Source organism: Hemicordylus capensis, chromosome 4, assembly GCF_027244095.1.
Source record: "Hemicordylus capensis ecotype Gifberg chromosome 4, rHemCap1.1.pri, whole genome shotgun sequence".
Taxonomy (NCBI): domain Eukaryota; kingdom Metazoa; phylum Chordata; class Lepidosauria; order Squamata; family Cordylidae; genus Hemicordylus; species Hemicordylus capensis.
In genome coordinates, this window is record NC_069660.1 from 103,806,751 (window position 1) to 103,829,311 (window position 22,561).

At 42.9% G+C, this 22,561-nt stretch overlaps 1 protein-coding gene and 1 long non-coding RNA gene across 7 annotated transcripts in view; one reads left to right on the top strand and one right to left on the bottom strand.

Annotated features, from left to right (window-relative positions):
- LOC128322292 (uncharacterized) overlaps nucleotides 1–19,516 on the bottom strand; it is a 44,239-nt gene extending 24,723 nt beyond the window's left edge. Inside the window, exons 1-2 of the long non-coding RNA XR_008305652.1 lie at nucleotides 18,930–19,516; nucleotides 11,131–11,189 (exon numbers count right to left, since the gene is read on the bottom strand). This is a non-coding gene — a long non-coding RNA (uncharacterized LOC128322292). The remainder of the gene's footprint in view (nucleotides 1–11,130; nucleotides 11,190–18,929) is intronic.
- A 7-nt stretch (nucleotides 19,517–19,523) lies between these two features.
- RAVER2 (ribonucleoprotein, PTB binding 2) overlaps nucleotides 19,524–22,561 on the top strand; it is a 64,367-nt gene continuing 61,329 nt past the window's right edge. For 2 of the 6 annotated variants that reach the window (XM_053243270.1, XM_053243274.1), the window contains exons 1-2: nucleotides 19,526–19,679; nucleotides 19,769–20,079. In XM_053243270.1, the coding sequence (XP_053099245.1) occupies nucleotides 19,903–20,079 (177 nt within the window). In that variant the 5' untranslated portion in view covers nucleotides 19,526–19,679; nucleotides 19,769–19,902. Of the gene's footprint in view, nucleotides 19,680–19,768; nucleotides 20,080–20,371; nucleotides 20,513–22,561 lie in introns of those variants that run through there. The other 4 variants (XM_053243275.1, XM_053243272.1, XM_053243273.1 and 1 more) reach the window with 4 other exon arrangements.

Genomic DNA, 22,561 nt, shown 5'->3' on the forward strand with positions numbered 1-22,561 from the left:
GTATGGGGCTCACAGCAGCAGTCGGGGGGCTCCTGGCAGGGGCCGTGCAGGTGCCAAACTTGCCTGGGTGTGCCACTGTACGCACCCACCCACCCTATGCGCCCTCATCGAGATGCAGAGGGTAGCAGTGGCAATGAGGGTGGGCAGGTGTGGGAGGCACTTTGCCACTCACTCTCCTGCCCACCCACCCACCCATCCCGCTGGCACTGCAAGAGCAGCAAGTGGCAGCATCAAGGTAGGTGGGTGATGGGGAACACCCTCCCCCACATGTCCACCCTCCTACGCCCACTTGCCTGGTAACTCTAATGGCCTTTGTGCACGCGCAGGGGCCAAAAAAGGGTTGCAGATTTACTGGCCTGTTATTTGGGTGGGTGGCAGTGGCGGATTGATGGGAAGGCTAAGTCGCCATGGCTGCAGCGGCAGTGAGCAGCAGGGGGGGTTCTCCCTTTTACCTTCTACACATGTTATACAGTGGGATATGGGGGAGCGCTGCCGCGGAGGCCACAGCCACAGCTGCGGGGAGGGTGGGGGGAGGGTAAGGTCCACCCTTCTGCCTTCCCATACCACACAGCTGTACAGAGGGATGAAGCAATGGGTGTGGCCACGGCAAGAGTGAAGGGGGTGGTGGCACCTGTGGCAAGGAGGGCAAGTGCACTCTCCCCAATGCCTACTTGTCCTCCCATCCACTGTGGCCAAGGGGGCAACTGGACAGGGGTGGTAGGGGACACATGTCATCGCCCTTGCAACCATCTTAGTGCCCTGGGTGGCCATTTGCCCAGCGTGAAAGTGTGGCCCAGCCCTGCATACCTACTGAGCAAGCAGACGGGGAGGTGAAAGGAGTGTGTCTTGTGCCTGGGCTACTTGTGGGGGCATATGGCAACTGCTCTCACCTGCCATTGACTCTGCTTCCGCAGGCAGCAGATGTGGGATCTTGAATGGGAACCAGGGGGCATCTGCTGTGTCCCTCCTGGATCTGGGGTGTGTGTTGGGGTGTGTGTATTCATGTTGGCTGGCAGCTGCAGCTGCTCTCTTCTCTCTCCTGCCATCCCTGCCTTGTTTTGAACAGGAAATTTTGGGCACCGGGATGGAGTTCAGTGCCTTTGCCAGTGCTGCAGTTGCCAGGAAAGGGTTAACTGAGGCTACCAATCAGGGATCTGCAAAGCAGGACTGCAGCTTGGGGCCCTCTGAGTGGTCTGCTTGGGTCACATGATCCTCCCTGGCCACTCAGGGGGTTGCTGCTGCCAGGGGCAGGGCTGGAGGACCAACACTGCAAGCTGTGGCTGCCTTCCTTGCAAGAAACCCTGTAATGTTGATTGTCAGCCTTGCATGTTCCCTGCCAAGGCTTCACCGAATGCTTGTGTGTTTGCTGTGCAGCTTGAAATAGGGTTACAGCTGTATGCAGGAGGTTTTTCTGCTTGTGTGAATAGCTTCATTCTTTCCTGGTGTCTTTACTGGGAAGGGCCAACAAATATCACTGTGAATCAAATCCAAAACCTCATTGGATTGCCTTCTGTGGTTGATGAATATGTGCCCCTTGTTGTTTTTGCTTTAACCCATTCAATACATTTGACTTCAGATTTGCATGGTTTAACTTGTAGGTTTGTTGCCAATTGTTATTTTACTGATTTTGAAATTCATTCATTGCTTGGATGCCCAAATTTACTACTACTACTACTACTACTACTACTACTACTACTACTTCTACTACTATTATTATTATTATTTATTATTAATTCAATTTCTATACCGCCCTTCCAAAAATGGCTCAGGGCGGTTTACAAAGAGAGATAAACAAATAAGATGGCTCCATGTCCCCAAAGGGCTCACATTCTAAAAAGAAACATAAGACACACACCAGCAACAGTCACTGGAAGTACTGTGCTGGGGGTGGATAGGGCCAGTTACTTTCCCCCTGCTAAATAAAGAGAATCACCATGGTAAAAGGTGCCTCTTTGCCCAGTTAGCAGGGGTCTCAATGCCAAAGACTCATGCAGTCTTTTTGTGCACACTCACTTCCAACATTAGCTTGATTTCTTTTGCAGTCTATTTCATCCAGTTCATCATTTTTCAACATGCCCTTCATTACAAGCTTTCCTCCTTTTAAAATAAAGCAATGGTCCTGTCTGAAAAGAACTCTGTCCACACCTTGTAGCAGTTTTTACATTAATTAACCTGTTTTGCAAACTTAGAACATAGTATGCCCCTGGAATATGCACTTCATTCACTCTGTTCCTTATTCTTCTGCAAAAAATTTCTGCCCATTAGCAAGGTATATAGCACTTTTATGTTCCATGCTTATCTCATAAAAATTTTGTAAGTTATCAAAGAAATGTGAATTAGTTCCACTATCCAAATATATTTTGCTTCTACTTTGACTTGTATCAATCCTGCAGATGATTTCTTTTACAGCACACAGTTTTTCATCTTTCTCAGCATTATTTCCATTGCTTTCACTTGTGCATAGGCAAGTTTGTTTGCTAGAAAGTCAATTTTTCTGGGATTTAGGTCTTATTCCCTTTTCTCTGTCTAGAAAAAGCATTCCTCAAATGCAAGGTGGTTCCACATATAAAACATTGTCTACCATCAACAACTTTGTAAGTTTGATTTTTAACTGATCCCTCCCATACTGTTTTCTTTTTCAAATTAAACTCCCGTCAACGTTTCTGCCAAAACTGAAAGTCACATTTTCTTTAATTTGCCAAAAAAAAACACAAAAAAACAATTGACAATATTTTCATATTCTTTAGGCAAGGTATTAAGCAAAAGTCCAATTTTTGCTCATTCTGGAATATTTCTCTCTTGCAGTTCCAACTCTCTCAGTGTTCCCAAAAATGAACATATGTGCTCCTGCAGATTCTCTCCCTCTTTGAATCTTTTGTTACACAACTGCAGTATAAGAGAAACTTGAGTATTCGTGGTTCTTTATTGAAATACCTCCTTTAATCATTCCCACCTCTCCTTTGCTGTATTTAACATAAGGACATAAGAACAGCCCTGCTGGGTCAGGCTCAAGGCCCATCTAGTCCAACATCCTGTTTCGCACAGTGGCCCACCAGATGCCGCTGGAAGCCACAGGCAGGAGTTGAGGGCGTGCCCTCTCTCCTGCCATTACTCCCCTGCAACTGGTACTCAGAGGCACCCCGCCCTTAAGGCTGGAGGTGGCCCACAGCCCTCTGACTAGTAGCCATTGATAGACCTCTCCTCCATGAAGTCATCCAAACCCCTCTTAAAGCCATCCAGGTTGTTGGCCGTCACCACATCCTGTGGCAGAGAGTTCCACAAGTGGATCACGCGTTGTGTGAAAAAGTACTTCTGTTTGTTGGTCCTAGACCTCCTGGCAATCAATTTCATGGAGTGACCCCTGGTTCTAGTGTTGTGTGAGAGGGAAAAGAATCTCTCTCTCTCCACTTTCTCCACCCCATGCATGATTTTATAGACCTCTATCATGTCTCCCCGCAGTCGTCTTTTTTCTAAACTAAAAAGCCCCAGGTGTTGTAGTCTTGCCTCATAAGAAAGGTGCTCTAGGCCCCTGATCATCTTGGTTGCCCTCTTCTGCACCTTCTCCAGTTCAACAATGTCCTTTTTAAGATGTGGTGACCAGAATTGTATGCAGTACTCCAAGTGTGGTCGCACCATAGTTTTGTATAAGGGCATTATAATGTTAGCCATTTTATTTTCAATCCCCTTCCTAATCATCCCTAGCATGGAATTTGCCTTTTTCACAGCTGCCGCACATTGAATTGACACTTTCAACGAGCTGTCCACCACAACCCCAAGATCCCTCTCCTGGGCCGACACCGACATATCTTCTATATGATAAATTAACTGATCACTTACAGTCAGAGATGTGTCCCCCATGGCTTACTTGTTTGCAGAATCCCATTCTCGCTATTTCTCTTTATTATCTTTATTCTCTGTTGATCTTTGTTCCTCCAGAACATAAGATAGTCCAAGTGTATTCTGAAGGACTATTTTCTGTAGTTTGTTTCACTGAGCAGTTCAACGGTTGGATGCCTCCCCACAGATGCAAAAATAGTCATCTTGTCTAGCTTTCTTGCCTACAGACTCTTTATTGTATTGCTTCACAATGTATTGCTTCACAACTGGGCCCATAACCCAATGTTGCAGAGAAATTACTTATATAAGTGATTGAACAGGAAACAACTTTAACTGAGAAACAAGAGTTTAATATTTCTTACTTACTCAACATAGGCTATGAAAACAATAAACAGGCTAACAGTCTCTTATGCAGAAAGAGGGAGAACTTCTCAGTTGGAATTTTAAGTCAGCAAATAAGAAGCAGACAAATTGTGACTCCACCCCCAAGCCAGTACATAGAGAGAAAACATACAGACAAGTATGTCTAGTACAAGAACTACATGCAGACAAGCATGTTTAGAACAAGAGACAATGCTATGGCAAAATCCCAACAAGTGTAGCCCAGAATTTCAGGGGATTGGAAGCACTGGAACATACATCTGTTATTGAAAAGAACAATCCTTACTTAATTTGTCTCTTTCTTTCTCTCCCCCCCCCCGCCCCTCCTTAGAAACAGCATAGATTTTGGCAAATACATTATTAACAAATAGTACCGGGGCAGCCAAATGTATTGTGACATGAGGCAAGGTGCAAAATGATGGGAACATACCCTTGATGGGAACAGGCTTTTTCAAAATCAACCCTTGCAAGTGTTGAGAGTGCATGGGGAGCAGGAAGATATTTTGCAAGGAGTATGAAGAGACACACTCTGTATAAAGTTTGCAAGGGTCAGATCAGTATGATCAGTATGAAAAAGCTGCTCCAATGGTGATGGCAGGGCATCTTGTGACCTGCTGGCCCCACAATAATCTGCCACCTGAGGTGACTGCTTCACCTTGCCTCATGAAAGGGCTACCCTTGAATAGAACCAAGGAAACTGCAGTTGACCAATTTTAAGGATAAATACTGAAGCTTTTCACCACAGACCAACTAGTGGTTTTCAGGCTGCCTACAGGACTATGCAATGCCTTATTTTAAGGGAATGTTGCTTTCAGGAGAAACTTGCTTAATTTCTCATCCTTGCAGTTCAGAAATTTCACACAAACTCCCACTGGCTGATAAAATGCTGAAGAAAGAGACCCATGTGTCTCAGTATTCTATTCTAGTATTTGCACACACTGGATATTAGCACCTACAGCAGAAAAGCAACAGGTAGCAAAACATATCACCAATTCAACCTTGTTTCCTCTCAGGGGCGTAGCAAGGTTGGAGTGGGCCCAGAGACAAGATTTTAAAATGCGCCCCCCCCACACACACACTGAAGCTCAGCTCATGAAGTAAAGAAATCTTAAATGAGGCTGAATAGTGGTAACAAAAAGCATAGTAAAAACCTATGTGCCACAATAGAACATCATCCTAAATTATTTTTTTAAAGGTTTTGTAAATTGTGGACGATGCAAGTCATTTAATGGTACTAGAGAAAGACATGCTGTTCTGGTAGCTCCAAGTCTTAACACTCACATCAATTTCGGAAGATGTATACAACTGTGAAGGAAGCCCGGGAGGGTGCGTGGCTGGGGGAGTCAGTCATGTGACTTGCCTCCGGGGGGGGCCCCAAGACAACTGTCTCCCCTTGCCCTATTATAGTTACGCCTCTGTTTCCTCTACACACTTGACTCAAATCATAACTCTGCTGCCCTATACCTTAAGAAATTGGGAGTTATGCAATGCAGTGATATCATAGTCTTCCAGAAGGAAAGGGTTTGAAATAGAAAGGCCTATGTCTTTATGATATAACAATCTTGAACATAAAAGTAGCTATTTTGGCCTACCAGTTATGTATCAGATCAAAAGATTATGAATTCCAGATTAGGCTGTCCTTTTGCATACGATGATAGCTCAATTTCATATATAACTTTCTCTTTGATCCTAGTTACAAGAAGTCTGGCAAACCTTTGTGTACATATCCATGGAGATTTGTGTTAGCCATATTTCACAGCCTCTATCTTTATTGTCCCCACCCTGTACTTTACTCACATATTATAGGGCAGCTGCAAACAAATGTTTGTGATGATAGCTATGCTCTGTGCTGGATCATTAACTTTAGAAAGAGTAAAGGGTTTTATTTTCAAAATAATCAGAAACTGTGTTAAAAGTCACCAGAACAGTTCTTAAAGTGACAGGCGTATTGTTCATTCAGAACAGTCTCTGGCCCCATGAAGGATAGGAAAATGAACCATAGATTTGATAACACTTAAAGGCTAGCCTGATTATCTCACATTAAACTATGGGGCGAGGAGTATAGAGAAGGGGGAACAAGAGGAGCTGCTATATCAGTCTGCCCTGGTCCTCCTTTTTTGTAGCATAACCTCCTATGTTCCAGTGAAACAAATCAAGACCCAATCAAGTTGAGAAAGAGAACCTGCATAAAAGTGAACCCTTATTACTATAATAAGCCCTATTCTGTTTTACAGCTCAATCGTCTGCGTGTTTATTTAGAAGCAAGTCGCTGGGAGTAATAATGAGGCTTACTCCCAGATAAAGATGCCTGCATAGAATCTGAGACTAAGTTTCATAGCTTTGAATGCAATGCATCTCTATTACATGCACTTTGTTTAGCACATAAGATTCTTTTCATTCACCATTCCCTTTTAAGAATTGATTGTTTCAAATTACTTACTGTAACCTAATCCTACCTGGCCCATGTTTATATAGCCACATATTACCCACAGTAACACTAGCAGACTCAAACCTGGAGCAGGTGGCTTCCAAGAAATCCACTCCAGGTGGAAAGAGTACTATGTGGGGGTGAGTGAAGAAAATGGATTGAAAAAGAAACATCTGAATTTCTTCCTGTTAGCCATTTTCTGTAATCACATGATTTTGCATTGATGATTTTGAAGGGAAAGAGACAACAGTGGCCTACAACTGAACTCTAGAAATACCAATAGCCCCCCCAACCCCCGCCCCGCAAAAACATGGTTGAAAATGTAGTGCATATGAACAGAAAGAAACGTGGAAGAAGGGACTCTAAGGGCTTGAACTGAAGCTTGTGACTCATTTCTAAGGCTGTGTTTCTCCACACTTAAACTTGAGCTCCTTCTAAATGCAGCCTAGCTCTGCCTTTCCCCAATCTAGCACTAACAATCTGTTCCACAGGTTAATATGCAAACGCTCTTGCTCACAACTGGGTGCTTACAACCTGCTCATGAGAGGACCTGAAACAAAACATTAGAACAGGAAAACAACAGGATATATCTAAGCCCCTCCTAAAACATTGTACAGAGAAACACTATAAGAACAAAGCAACAGTTCTTTCGAAGACCTTTTCTTCCCAAAATCAGATCATAAAATAAAGCTGGGAGGATACAGTCAAACCTCCCGCTCAATACAATGTGGATCAGTGAGGATCCCATCATTTCATCTACTCAGGTCTTAACCAACAGGCGAGGAATGCAACACCTTTCCACATGGGGAGAATCCCACCGTTTTAGAAACATTGCCCTAAATATTCTTGTTGATGTTATTCTTCTGGCATGGTATCCTTTGTTCCTTTTCTCCCCTGCTTTGTGGCAAACTGCAATTCTGAAAGCTAAAGGTGGAACTGAAGCAGCGAGGTAGATGACTAGAGCGCAAGTGGAGGAAGACTCGGCACAAATCTGACAGATCACAACACAGAGCACATCTGAAGATCCGGCAGTGCGAGTGGCAAAGAAGTGGTTCTTTTCTGCCCACATTGCTTCCGCAAATTCACGTCCAGTTGAGTTGTCTAGGGTTGTAGGGGGCTAGTTTATGCCCTTCTCCCTTGAATTTGAACTTGGAACCATCAGTCACTCGCTGTGATGTCTTTAATGACTTTTTTGTGGATAAAACCTCTCGTATTTGGGCCGAGCTGGACTCCACAATTACTTCAGTCTCTATTGTAGAAGTGTCCAGCAACAACTCTTATAGGATTAGATTGGATCACTTTCAATTTGTGACTTGTGAGGATGTTGACAAACTGCATCGACTGTGCATCCTATAACCTGTTATCTTGACCCTTGCCCAAACTTGGCATATTTCATTTGGTAATCATATTATCAGAGAGGGTCTGATAAATATTATAAATGCTTCTCTGAGGGAGGGCAGGATGCTTTAAGAAGAAGGACAAGATGTTTTAAGGTTATTGTTAGACCTTATTTGAATAAACCTGCATTGAATCCCTTGGAGCTGGCTAATTACAGACCCGTTTCTAATCTTCCATGGTTGGGCAAGATGACTTGAATGGGTGGTGGCATCTCAGCTCCAGGCAGTTTTGGATGATGCAGATTATCTAGACCCATTTCAGACTGGCTTCCATGTGGGCTATAAGACTGAGACTGCCTTGGCTGGCCTGATGGATGATCTCCCATTGGCTATCGACAGAGGGAATGTGACTGCTGATCCTTTTGGATCTCTCGATGGCTTTGAATACCATCGACCATGTATCATTCTGGATTGCTTGAGGGAAGTGGGATTGAGTGGCACTGTTTTACAGTGGTTCCATTCCTACCACTCTGGCAGATTCCAGAAGGTTTTGCTTGAGGCTGTTGCTCTGCAAAGCGAGAGCTAAAGTGTGGAGTTCTACAAAGCCCCATACGGTCTCCAGTGCTTTTTAACATCTACATGAAACCACTGGGAGAGATCATCAGGAGGTTCGGTGCAGAGTGTTATCAATATGCTGATGATACCCAATCTATTTCTCCATACCAAATTCATCAGGAAATGGCATAACCTCCTTAAATAACCTCTCTTGCCTGGAGGTGGTAATGGGCTGGATGAAAGATAACAAACTGAAGCTGAATCCAAATAAGATGGAGGTACTGACTGGGGGGGGGGTCCAGACCTGAGAGATGGTTTTGATCTGACTGTTCTAGATGGGGTTACACTCCCCCTGAAAGATCAGGTACATAGTCTGGGTGTGCTCCTGGATCCCAGACTCTCTCTGGCTTCTCAGGCTGAGGCAGTGGCCAGGAACGCTTTTTATCAGTTTTGGCTAATATGTCAGCTACATCCATTTCTGGAGGTAAATGACCTTAAAACAGTGATGCATATGCTGGCAACCTCTAGGCTTGACTACTGTGGTGGGGCAACCTGAAGGGACCATATAACACTGATTTTGAAAGAATTGCACTGGCTACCAATATGGTTCAGAATGAAATACAAAGTGCTGTTTATTACCTATATAAAGCCCTCAATGGCTTGGCTCCAGGGTACTTAAGAGAGCACCTTTTTTGTGATGAACCCTGTCACCTATTAAGATCATCTAGAGAGGTCCAGTTAGGGTTGCCACTAGCTCGTTTGGTGGCAGCCTGGGACTGGGTCTTTGCTGTGGTTGTCCTGGGGCAAATAAGAGCATCTCCTCCTCCGTTTGCTTTTAGGAAGACCTTTAAGATGTACCTGTTTTCTCAAGCTTTTAACTGAAAGTTTTAAACTATTTAATGTGTTCTTATCTTCTGATATTGTATTGTTTTGTGAATTTTAACTGTTTTTAATATTATTTTACACTTGCAGCTTTTTTTTAGCTTTATGTACAGCCTAGAGATGCATATATCAGGCAATATAGAAATATTATAAATAAATAATATGAATAAATAAAATATTGTAATTATCTTCAGTCATGAGTTTAAAGGTCATGAAACCTAATGGCACAGTGGGGAAATGACTTGACTAGCAAGCCAGAGGTTGCCAGTTCAAATCCCCGCTGGTAAGTTTCCCAGACTATGGGATACACCTATATCAGGCAGCAGCGACATAAGAAGATGCTGAAAGGTATCATCTCATACTGCATGGGAGGAGGCAATGGTAAACCCCTCCTGTATTCTCCAAAGACAACCACAGGGCTCTGTGATTGCCAAGAGCCGACACCAACTCGACAGCACACTTTACCTTTATCTTTAATTTTCATGTAAGGAGTGTCTTGTTTTAGAATGGGATAAGAGCGAGATATTTTGATGCCGTGACGTGTCTACACCAACAAAGATTAGAATCGTTCAGATAATGGTTTTCCCCGTGACACTCTATGGATGCGAAAGCTGGATTTTGAAGAAGCAAGATAGACAAACCATTGACGCTTTTGAACTTTGGTGTTGGAGAAGACTTTTGAGGATACCATGGACAGCCAGGAAAACAAACAAATGGATCATAGGACAAATCAATCCAGAATTTTCACTTGAGGCACAAATGACCAGGCTCAAACTATCATACTTCAGACACATTATGTGAAGACCCAGCTCCCTTGACAAGTCCATAATGCTGGGGAACGTTGAAGGAAAGAGAAGAAGGGGACGATCAGCAGCAAAGTGGATGGACTCGATTACAACAGCAATGAATGCACCACTGAGAGACCTTAAAGGCCAAGTTGAAGACAGATCAGAAAATCTATCTATGTGGTCGCTAAGAGTCGACACCGACTTGACGGCACTTAATCAATCAGTCAAGAACGAGATGTTCCCAAAATGCTAGATAGTTAAACTTGAGTACAATTCACATAACCCTGATTACATGATGGCTATGAGCGTGAGCATAATAGCTCTCATTCATGGTCAGCTAGTCAGGTGAGGCAACTGCTACATGAGGAACTGAACAGTTTTGCCTAGCACCACAAAGTTCACATCATTGACTCAAGCTGGGAATTGCCATGCACTCAAACATAAAATGCTCACCAAACACCTGGAGAGTTTGCTGAATCATTTCTTATCCTCAAGATCCTAAGAGTTATGGATTTTATTTTGAATAAACTTAACAGGATAATTCCCCCCCCCCTTTATCTAAAGACTTATGCTAAGCCATGCCTAATTGCAACATAGGGTCCTAACAATATCTAAAAGTGACAGTCTTCCACCATTAATGGCAATGTGTCATTCTGATCAAATGCTGCAGTTCATGAAGTGGACAAATGCTGTATTTCATTGCACTCTGTGTTTCCATTTAATGGCTATTTACTATATATAATATTTTACAGTCCTATGAATATATTTTCTGTACCAGCATACAAAACTATAAAACAGACCAACCAAAGGAGGAAGCAAATATGTACTAGGTCACTGGAGACAAAGTGATAACTGTTCTAAAGACAGTTTATTGTTTATCAAAAACATAGCAGTAGTTAATGAATGTTTACAGCTAGCTCACCTATAGCAAAATGTAGGATGTTCTCACATTGAGATACAAGTTCTGTACTCATCTGGGCTCTGTACAATAAAATATGAGATAGGTGGAAATACATAACTGTCAACTAATTTCAAATGTAATATATTACAAACACATTATGAGATTTTTTTTCTTCTTAAAATAGTAGTCTTATATAGTAGTATTCTGATTAATACCTTAGGCAGACCACTATTCCATTTGTATGTCTGCAAATATGTGAGTGTTCATCTTAAGTGATGGGCAAATGAGTGGGAATTAGAAATACAAATTTACAGCCAAAATGTAATTTGTAACTGTAGAAGAGTGATTAAGCATGGAGCCAGTTGGTTTAGAAATTATTATTCTACTTTACTAGATGCCAGGGCTGGTCAATACAATCAGGGTTATTTATAGGAATTCTATATGGCAGATTCAGCAGTTTAACCAAAGGAGTCAGATCCAATAAGTGACCAATGATTTTCCAGGAAATACTGCTTACAACCACTATCCATATAAGAAATCCTCCTTTACAAAAGACAGCAGATATTCACTTCCATGATCTTCATTAAAAAGTGTCAAATCTTGACACAATGCAGTGAATAGCTCTTATTTATTTATTACTATGAAATTGCCTTGCTTGCATTTTAGACCATAAAGCAGTCATAGGAAGCTAAATGGAGGTCATTCCCTTTTATATCTATTTCTATTTTCCTTCTGTTGTCAAAGTGGCTGTTGAAATAGAGCAGGATCTCATTAGTGATGTCCTCTGTGTGATTATATTTTGGGTCAGTTTTATTGTCTCTTGCAAACCTGATGTTACCTATAGATTTTTTAACATGCATATTTATTGGTACTCTTATAAAACAACTACAACAATGCAACAATAAACTGTACAATAATAAAGGGGCCAAAAATATAGATTTATTTTACAAAGCTGCTATGGGACATCCATTTTACTCCTAGTTCTCCACAAGGTTGAAGACGTTAAAAATGTATGCCTGGAAATATTTTCAGACCTCATCAACCTTGAGGCTTCTAAAGCAAGAACAGAAAATAATCCTACTAATGTATGAAAAACCTGTTTCATGGCAATTTTAAGTAAGACATAATTACTTATTATAAGTTTCTACATACACTATAAAGCATATCCTTATTGTTTGTGATTAAATTTATTTATTTATTTTAGGCAAGCAGCTGAAAACCTTTGGATCACAGACACCATTTCGTGAAGTTTGTGAAAATGGCTTGTTAATTGAGACAGCTATGCAAGCAACATATAGGACATTTGTTGTAGCCTGGTTCTTTTCTGGTAAAAGGACAGTTTTTTCCTGGTACTTTTCCAGTAAATCAAGATTCAATAAATGTGACAAATACTTCAGAAAAAAGTGGGTGGCATCCAGACAAATATTCCATTGGTGAAAGCTTCTTCCACAAATGGAAGGAAGGAGAATGCAGCTTGTGCAAGGACCCTTTCCATTAATGTGAAGACCTTTTCTATGAGTGCAGCTCTCCTTCTGTGGGAAGAATTCTGTCAACGGAATGCTTATCTGGATGTTCCCCATTTTTTGTGTGTGCAAAAGCATTTGTGAGGAAACAAGAGTAATCAACTATGTGCCTATAAGAAAATATATAACAATACAGTATTTTGGTTTTTTAAAAAAATCAGAATAAACCATCTATAATACAGCACAGTGCTGCAACAGGTATTCTGAAGATGTGGGAAGTAAGATAATAAGAACACACTGCATCAGATCCTCATGGGTAATCCAACATGTGACAGAGAGACCCAAACACTTCAGGATTCCTACCATAAGTTTTCTTCAAGCACATATGTTGTGTCGTTTTAAAGAAAAATGGAAGGCCTGCAAACTAAATTTCACTTATTTAGTTTATTTAGTACATAACACTATGGCAGTACTTTTGGGCATGAAATAATCTCTCAGGACTAATGCAACAATTCAACTCAAGAAGAAAAATGCACTCAGCATTCTAAATGGTCTCCCCACTATGTGAAAATTGTTGATTACTTGTTGCTATTTATTCAGTCGGTCAGAACTGAGAGGAGAGCTGGTCTTGTGGTAGCAAGCATGACTTGTCCCCTTGGCTAAGCAGGGTCTGTCCTGGTTGCATATGAATGAGCAACTTGATGTGTGAGCGCTGTAAGATATTCCCCTTAGGGGATGGAGCTGCTCTGGGAAGAGCAGAAGGTTCCAAGTTCCCTCCTTGGCATCTCCAAGATAGGGCTGAAAGATTCCTGCCTGCAACCTTGGAGAAGCCACTGCCAGTCTGTGTAGACAAGGGGAACATACTTCCATCTATGGTGGTCTTGTCCCAGTATTTTTGGCTTTTGGACAGAGGTATTTTTAGAAATGGGTAAAATTACACAACAGAGGTTAGATATAAGACCAGAGCTGGCTCTATTTTCGGGAGCTAATTTGTCATTATTGTCTAAGGATCTTATAGTTTTTATGTTAACTGCAGCTAGATTATCCATTGCTCAACACTGGAAGTATAAAACCATGTCTTTGACATCTTGGTATCAGTTTATGTGGCATATTGCCATATCTGAAAAACTGACCCATATTATCCACCTTTAAGCGGGTCAAGCTAATTCTAATGATTTTTTCATGATATGGTCAGATTTCATTTTGTTCACAAATCAAGATAATTTCAGTCATTCTCCTCCATCTAATTATTTACATATCTGGAGGGATGGTTAATGAATGTCATTATGTATCAGCTTTATTATTCATGTTTATGTATTGTAATTAAAAATAAATTAAAACAAAAACAAAAACAAAAAAACCAAACACCGAGCTAGAAGGACCTATGGTCTGACTCAGTAAATGGCAGCTTCCTATGTAACTGGTTATTAGCATTTGAACTTGCATCTGTAGAGAAACTAGTATGTATTTATTTTATTAGATTTGACCAAGTACTCTGATATGAAGGTTTGTGTCTTGAATGTCTGATTCCAGTAAATGTGTGTCACCACCATATCACCGGTACCACATGGAAGAAGGCACTCCCAGCATGACCAGTTCTATATAGTACCTGCCATGTCTATGTAGTTTATTTATGTTAATTCATTCTTTTTATTTGCTTTGTTGCCTGAATGTGCCAGTAGACTGAGGCCTTCTTTTGTGTTTTCCTCTTTATTCCCCAATTCATACTCCTTGTAAAAGTTTTGAAGTGTTCACCTGGCATTTCATGAGTGCTCTGTGGTAGGAAGAGGGCCCCATTTCACATCCTCCCAAGCTCTAAGCCAGAAGAGCCCCAATTTCTTAGTATTTTTTTCCTCAAGGGACTGATATAGTTTCAGGCATCTGGAGGAATCGAGAGGAAGGACTGGATGTTCTGCTCCATCGAGTCGATTAAACCCTAGGGGTAAGAGGTCAGAGATAAACCCGTTCCAGTTTGTGAGCAGGTGGTGGCAGCAATAACAGTCAGGACCTGTCCAGAAGGTTCTGGAGGGACTAACTCAATCCCAGCTGGGAAGAACCATGCTTCCCAGATATTTCTGCACACCTTCCCAGCAACCCTGTACAGGTATGCTCTCTCACCTATCTATATAGGCCCCAGTTCTGTAGAAAAGGATCTCTGGTGCTGGTCATAGCAGATACTGTACAGAGCTGGTTGCACTGGGACTACCCACCTCCACAAGGCATCAAGGGGATGGTACACATTTGTCAGAATTGGACATTCCAACACGTAGGCCTACTGGTATGTTACCTTGCTGAAAAGAAAGTACTGCAAGAGTCTGACTCTAAAATCTGAAAGAAGGCTGAAAAAGGAGACTGGATGGTCTGGAGGGCAAGAGTTCCCTTCTGTGCACTTAGCACTAAAATGAAGCTCTAAAACACCAAATATGATGAAGTTTTCCAGATGATTAGTAAGCATGACCCAATATCCCAATGCTCTTACTGTTTCCCTACCCACCCCGACTCCCCAGAACTACCATGGATATCAGAGGAAACATTATACATGGCAGGTATGTCATCTGAAGTCACAGAGCACTATTTTGACTTCACATCTTCAGTCACACCGGCCAAGGAGGCCATTTCAGAGCTGCCTGCTGAACTTAAAGGACTTTGGAATTTGTTTACAGAGGAGGGAACTATTAACAGGTGGAAAACTCCAGTTTGGAATGGAAAATTATCTATCATTCAGTATGAAAATGGAACACCAGAAAGTTTTCACTTGTCTGCATCTTGAGCAGATGGACTCAGTGGTCAAATCTGGCTGGTTCTGTGGTGTACCATTGGAAGAAAGACTCTGCGTGGGGAGCATGCCTTGGAAGATCTGGCCCATTATATCTCAAATGCCAACTATATATCTGTATTAGAGAGCAATATCTGGACCCTATTTTATTTATTTGTTTGTTTTATTTAAGAAAATTGAATTCTGGGATGTTAAAGCAAAATTGACCTTTATATTGCAAGAGACAAATCAATAAGTAACAGGAAGAATGGCCTCATTTGCCATTCAAGCCTCACAATTAAGAAAACAGTATTTGGAGTTGATTGGGGCTGACTGTTATAGTGACTCCAAAACATGAGGAAGAATGTCCCAATTTAATACTATAAATTTGTTTTCAGAATTATGTTCACCTTGTTTTTAGACTCCTGGCCTGTCGCTACGGGCCTTTTTAAGTTTAAATGTCCATGAGCCGGGTCTCACAATCAGTGAGACCTGGTTTAGAAGGGTGAGCGGGGGCTGGGGAACTCGGGGGCCACCTTCCCTCCAGGGATCTACTCGTGAGTAACCGCACCACGGGGCCGTGCCGCTGCTACTCGTGATCTTTAAAACCAGGTTTGCGGAGTGCTCGCTCCGCAAACCTGGTTTTAGGAGAGGGGTACTTAGGCGGGTTACCCGCCTAGGAACCACCGGGCTCGCAGCTGAGCCTGGTGGTTCACACAATGGGGAAAAATCGGGCTAGCCTCCACTAGCCCGATTTTGCCCCATCGTGTGAATAGCCTCAATATTTTACTCCTGCCTTGTTTTTAGACCCATGGGCTTTTGATATGAACGTTTTAAGGCAGAGTTTCTTAACTTTGGGCCCCCAGATGTTGTTGGACTACAACTCCCATCATCCCCAGACATGGCCTTTGTGGCTGAGGATGATGGGAGTTGTAGTCCAATGACATCTGGTGGCCCAAGGTTAAGAAACCCTGTTTTAAGGTTTAAATTGCTATGCTTTACTTCTGTCTTAATTTTAGATCTGCTGAGATTTGATGTGGTTCCTTTTAATTTTATATCTTTGATGTTTGCTATATTTTTAGACTTGTAATTGTTTGATATGGTTGGTTGACTAATCTATAAAATTCAATTCGATTCTGTTCACTAGAGAGAACATTTCAAAAGATGTTGGTCAAATTAATACAGTTAAAGAAAAAATTGTATGGAGCCTCTAAAATCAAGATACTTATCAACAGATCTATAAATTTACAGGCATTAAACAAGATCAAACTAAAATTGTCTTCCAGCACTAAGAAAACAAAATGGAAATGAAAGTGACAGATTCTGCTACAGAATTAATTGTAGACAGGTCTTCTAGTTGTGACAAGATCACAGTTGATGTCAATTTGATTTCTATGAGACTTTGGGCAAGTATGATAATTCACTTGATGGAACAATGCCAAAAAGCCAACTTATTCCTATTTGAATGCTCTTTTAAAGCAAGACCAACTGACAACATAATAGTTGAACTAATCAGTCCTTTTCTGTCACTGTCATTGAAGGTATGGCAGAGTTATATACTGCTGGAAAATCAAAAGACTGCTGAAATTTGGCAGGATCTCACTGAGGTTTTCACTGCAAAGCTATAGTGGAGATATGGTATTTGATACACACATGGAAGAATCTAAATAATCTTACTTGGGATGAGCGTGTTTTTACTTCACACTTCAAAAACAGTGATAGTACCAACATCTCAAACATTACAGTGAAGGAAGAGCAGTCTGTCACATATCTACATGGAGTTATTCATCATTATTTTTAACCAATCGTGTCTTACTGGAGATGGAAGAGTTAGTTTTCTTACATCATACTGGGACTATACTAGTGCTTGATAATGGCCCTCTTGATATCGGATGTCAGTGCACTTCTTGTTGGAGGCAATTTTTATCCATGGATCTATTTTTTTTTAAACAAACTAAAGATGTGTTAACTAAATAGCTACAGTGCACAAGCTGCTAATGTGCACTAACAATTGTGCAGAGGTCTTTGTTGCTGCATGGTGTACTGAGGTGGTTGCCATGCCAAGAAGAGGCCAATCATTCCGCATGCTATCTGTCAATGACAAGGAAAGAGGTGCACAGAACACAGATGTGTTAGTCCCTGCTGTGAGATGATACCCAAGACTTCCTCCAGATGGATTTCCCTTGCAGACACAGTCCTGACTCTTGGATTGTTAAAAGGATCTCCCCTGCCTAGCTTTCATGCCATCAGACTGTGACTCTATTGGCAATATGGCAGGAAACAGGGAGTTATCTTATTCGAAGGCATTTGATTCAGCAATCAAAGAGAAACTCCACATTCTTTAGACACTTGGAGTACGTAACACAGTCTCTGGCAACATTGTAGATAAACTGGATATGTTCATATGCTAAATTTATCATGTCAACAAGATATTTATCATGTCAACAACAAACGATCCCAACACTTGGGATATTTCTGTTTTAAAAATCCCTGATCCCTGGTGAAAAATGATTATATGAATCACTCCTGTTATGGAAAGATATTGGGTACTCCTGCATCAATCCTGGAGGTGATTAAATGTTTGTGTATTATGAAGAAATAATGTCCACCCTGCAAATGATTGTCTTACAACCTACTTTCACTGAGATGTGAGCACGCAGTAGAGACTAACTCCTTTGTGATAATGTGTATTTGAGTATATGTTACAAAAAAGACAAATGCAGTAGTTGAGTCCTGATGTTTGGAATATTATTACTAAGTGATTGCTTTTACAAAACCATTTCACATTGTGGTATCCTTCTGCAATAAGGCACTGGCATTATATACTTTATTGTGTGAGCATCCAGGAAACACACTTGTTCCTTCCCACAAGCTTTTGTACCACCTCCAAAAAAGATGGTGACATCCAAACTAATGCTGTACTAGTGTAACAAAAATGCATATATGCAAGAAGGTCATGTAGCTGAGCCGATGCTCCAAGTTGTTCAACTTGCACACGCAGACGAGAGTGCAAGAGATTGAACTTGTGCAACAAGGATAGCAGGTAGCTTTACATCATTTCTTCCAACATGTATGGACTGAGGAAGAGGTTTCACAGCAGAAGGTGAGCTGGTTGCACAAGCACACCCTGTTGCATAGGTGAAACCCTAGTCTGGAATGCAATCTCCAGTCCTGACCAGTAGAACTAACTAGAGCAATATCCTTACACTAGTGCAGTATTAGTCTGGATGTTAGCCAGAGGTACTTGTCCCTCATACTGCAATTCGATTTGGAAAAGTAAGAAATCACAGCATATCCTAATAGCTGAAATGCAGTTAGGTTGACAATGCATGAAAGAACAAAGTCTGTTGCACAATTTTTTGCACACTGTTGCATCTTATGTACGAGAAACTCAGTTGACATGCTGGAACCAAGCAAGTATCCTTGCTTTTACTTGCAGATAAATCATAATAGATCATAATCAGTCACAATACTGTCCAAAATGGTGTTTGCAATCTTTTAGAGGAAACATTTTGCAGTCTCCCCCACAAAAAAACACAGTGACATAAATCACAGACATGTTGTTTTACAGCTTTTGCAAATGCCTTCCAACGAGAACTTACATAATAACACTGGTTCAACTGCGATAATGAGGTTTGTTCTTTTTGCCATGGCGGCCATCTTCACGAACGATGTCCTAACAGTTATAAGCCACACATGAAAGAGTGGCAGCATGGATATTCTTCCGCTACAAAGGATTCTGAATCGAATGAAGCCTCCTTACATACTTCTCTCTAAACATGCCACAGAATTGCGCACTCTTCTATACTATATGGCAATGGCACTTTTGGACTCTTTCCTCCTTCGGAGGCAGCGGTCTCTCTGAACACGTGCGGAGCGGATTTTCGATAGCCAGGTTAACGCAAGTCCTGGTAAAATATTAATTCACTTTCACTCAGAGTTGCCAGCTACCTTCCCTCCCCGCCGCTGCCCGGCTGCTTTGCTCTCTTTTCCTTCCAGCTGCAGGCAGTTCAACAGGCCAAGCTCTTCCCAGTGTGGCTCTATGCCGCTTCTGCTGAATTGCGGTCACGCAGCTGTTGAAGGTGGAAACCTGAACAGTACAAGAAAAGTTTGGGGTGGGAGTGGGGGTGGGGTGGGGCGTGCTCTATGAGTTTAGACCGTCCAGCCTGCTGCGCTGCGCGGGTGCGTCCGGTCCGACAGTGGGAAAGCGGCGCGTGCCCTTTACCCCACTCAGAGCGGAGACAACCTGGCAAGAAAGTGTCGCTTTTAAGCCTGTGTGTTGCATCCCTTTGATTGCTGTTGGGGGCTCTGAGGCGAGCCCGAAGGCGGGAGTGTAATGCGGCACTTTTGAGGTGAGGGACATTCTACGTGGAGCGGGCGGAGAGAGGGTGAGAAAAAGGGGATGGGCGAGACTTTTTATTTTCCTCTCTTTGTGTCCCAGTTCGCAGCGGCTGGTTCCTGAGCTTGGTGGGGCCGAGAGCCGACCGCGCTCGCTCGCTCGCTCCCTCTCTCCAGTCCAGGCGCCCCCTCAGCCCGCCCCGCCTCGGGCGCTGAGTTCGTGTCTGGGCCGGCAAGATGGCGGCAGCGGCGGGGTCTGGCGCGGAACTGCTCGGGGCGCCGGGGGAGCAGCCCGTCCTGGCGGCGACACTGACCCCAGAGGAGATCATCCGCAGGCTCCGGAGCACGAGGCGGGAACTGAGCAACAGGCGCAAGATTCTGCTGAGGAACCTGCCCGCCGAGAGCAGCAGCCAGGTGGGTCGCTCGCACACCGTGACTCGCCCCTCTTCACCCCCCCCCCCCAGGCGCGGAAAGTACTGTGCGAGGCAGAGCCCCTCGTGGGGGGCGGGGCGGGGCGGGGGGGGCTTGAGGGCAAATGGAGGGACACCCTGACTCTCGCCCCCCCCCACCCACCCCCGGTTCTCGTCCCGAGGACGAGGCGGGAGGGGCCAGCAAGCCTAACGGACTACTGCTGCGATGGGATGGTGGTGGGGCCGTGAAGGGACCGACCTGAAGAGTGAGAAGAGCGGGTCGAGGAGGACTCTGAGACCCTCAGGGGTTGGGAAGGGACACCTGGAGCAGAGAGGAGAGTTGGGAGCCCGCCCGGGCTTTAGGTGGGGAGAGTGAGTTGGGAGGGAGCCAGACACAGGCAGCTTATCTCCCTTGCTCGGATGCTGAAGGAAGAAAGGTAGGTAGAGGCTACCGTAGAGCTTTACTTGCAAAGGCTTGGAAGGGGGCGCCCCCCCCGCAAAGGCGGTGGGGGGCAGGTAGACGAGGCGTTCAGTAGTCCTGAGACAATAATTGGTTAATTGGAAACTTCGTCAGAGCAGGAATCGTAGCCCTGAAAGGTACAGAAGAAAGCGGCTGGCCAAACTTCTGAAGATAAGAGATGGAGGGACCTGGGAGGCAAACAGTAACTCCTCGATTTGATGCTAATGAAACACACACAACTGCCCCCTTCCCAGTCCCGTCCCCGTCCCCCCCCCCCCCGTCACTGGAGCATTGTGTTGACATAGACATAAGGGAGGTTTAGGACTCTTTCTCTCTCTTTTCTTAACTTATATTCTTGAAAGTAAGAATATACCCTTCCTAAAGAAAAACGGCCAAATATCCCAAAAAGGTGGAATGACAGAAAGGGTTTGCTGTTTCTAGAATGATGAAAAAAAGAAGTAAAATGAAACTGATACTGCTTTTGTTCTCTTGCCTGGAAAGCAGATGTGATTCCTACTCAACCTCCTCCCTGTAGCTTGGTTTGCCTTTAAAACGCATTTTGTATACTGTCCTCAACCTCCCCTGTAGTATAGTATGTTTGCCTGGTGTGTCCGTGAGACTCTTAAAAAAAAATTAAATTAAATAATTCACTTATTGGGAACATCAATATAATGCAGGTAAAGGAGAACTTCATAAGGACTTTGTTTTTAAAATGAGTGAATTTATAAAGTCTAAATTTTCCCCAGTGCTGATATTTTTTTTCTTGAATGTTATAGGATATGTTCTAGAACAAGGGGAAGAATTTTCAAAATTATGAGATGGGATTCTGCAAAAAGGGAGGGTTTTTATACTGAATCATTTCAAAGTGTTGTAAGTTGCAATCTGAGGAAAAGCTATCCTCTAGGCAGATACTATGATTAGCCTAACATTACTGCAATAAGCCTTGAAGGTAATAGTATGTCCAGCACTGCAAACGTTCACATTGCTAACCCACAAAGAAAATTCTGCCAGCCTGCCTACTCACTAATGCCTATGATAGTAATTTGTTTACAAAATATTATTTGCCTGGAGAAGATTCTTATTCACTACAGGTAACTATTGGCATATGTGAATTAGGTTATTCTGGAAATGCTTATCCCACCATGATTTCTACTTATGAAGTACCTAATGTGTGCGAGGCATTGGCCAGTACCCAAAGAACTGCAAACTCCTGTATCATATCACAAACAGCTTTTGAAAGTCCCCTTGGCTTAATAGTGGTTTGCCATGTGGCATGGAGGAAGTGCTGTTTGAAAAGCACAAGCTCAAAGCCTTTTTCGGATATGTGAGTGAGTTGTGCTGATCTTTGAATCCCAGCCATTGCATCAAACAGAAGTATTTCCCAAAAGGCTTACAGCTTAAACAAGATAGCCAAAACAAAGAGAGTATAGAACTTGATAAACAAGTTACAGGGGAGGGTTAACCTAAAACCCGTAGCTAAGGGTATATTTCTGTTTGTTTTTCTTCATCCTCTTCAGTCTCACTAGCAAAAAGTGTTGATTACAAACATCCTATAGCAAAGTATTCTAGAGGAAAGGGTGCTTGTTTCCAAAAAGATAGGCTGTGATTCAGAAATAAGGTTTAGACTGTACAGGTGGGCAATTGGATGCCTTGGAGATACATTTACATAGGAAGCTGCCTTATTTTGGAGCCCTATCTTGAAGATGCCAGGGCGGGAACTTGGAACCGTTTTTGTGCAAGCATGCAGGTGCTCTTCCCAGAGCGGGCCCCATCCCCTGAGGGGAATATCTTACAGTGCTCACGCATGTCTCCCATTCAAATGCAAACCAGAGCAGACCCTGCTTAGCAAAGGACAATTCATAAGAACATAAGAAAAGCCCTGCTGGATCAGGCCCAAGGCCCAGATACTCCAGCATTCTGCTTCACACAGTGGCCCACCACAGGCAAGAGCTGAGGGCATGCCCTCTCTACTGCTAGTCGCCTGCAACTGGTATTTAGAGGCATCTTGCCTCTGAGACAGGATGTG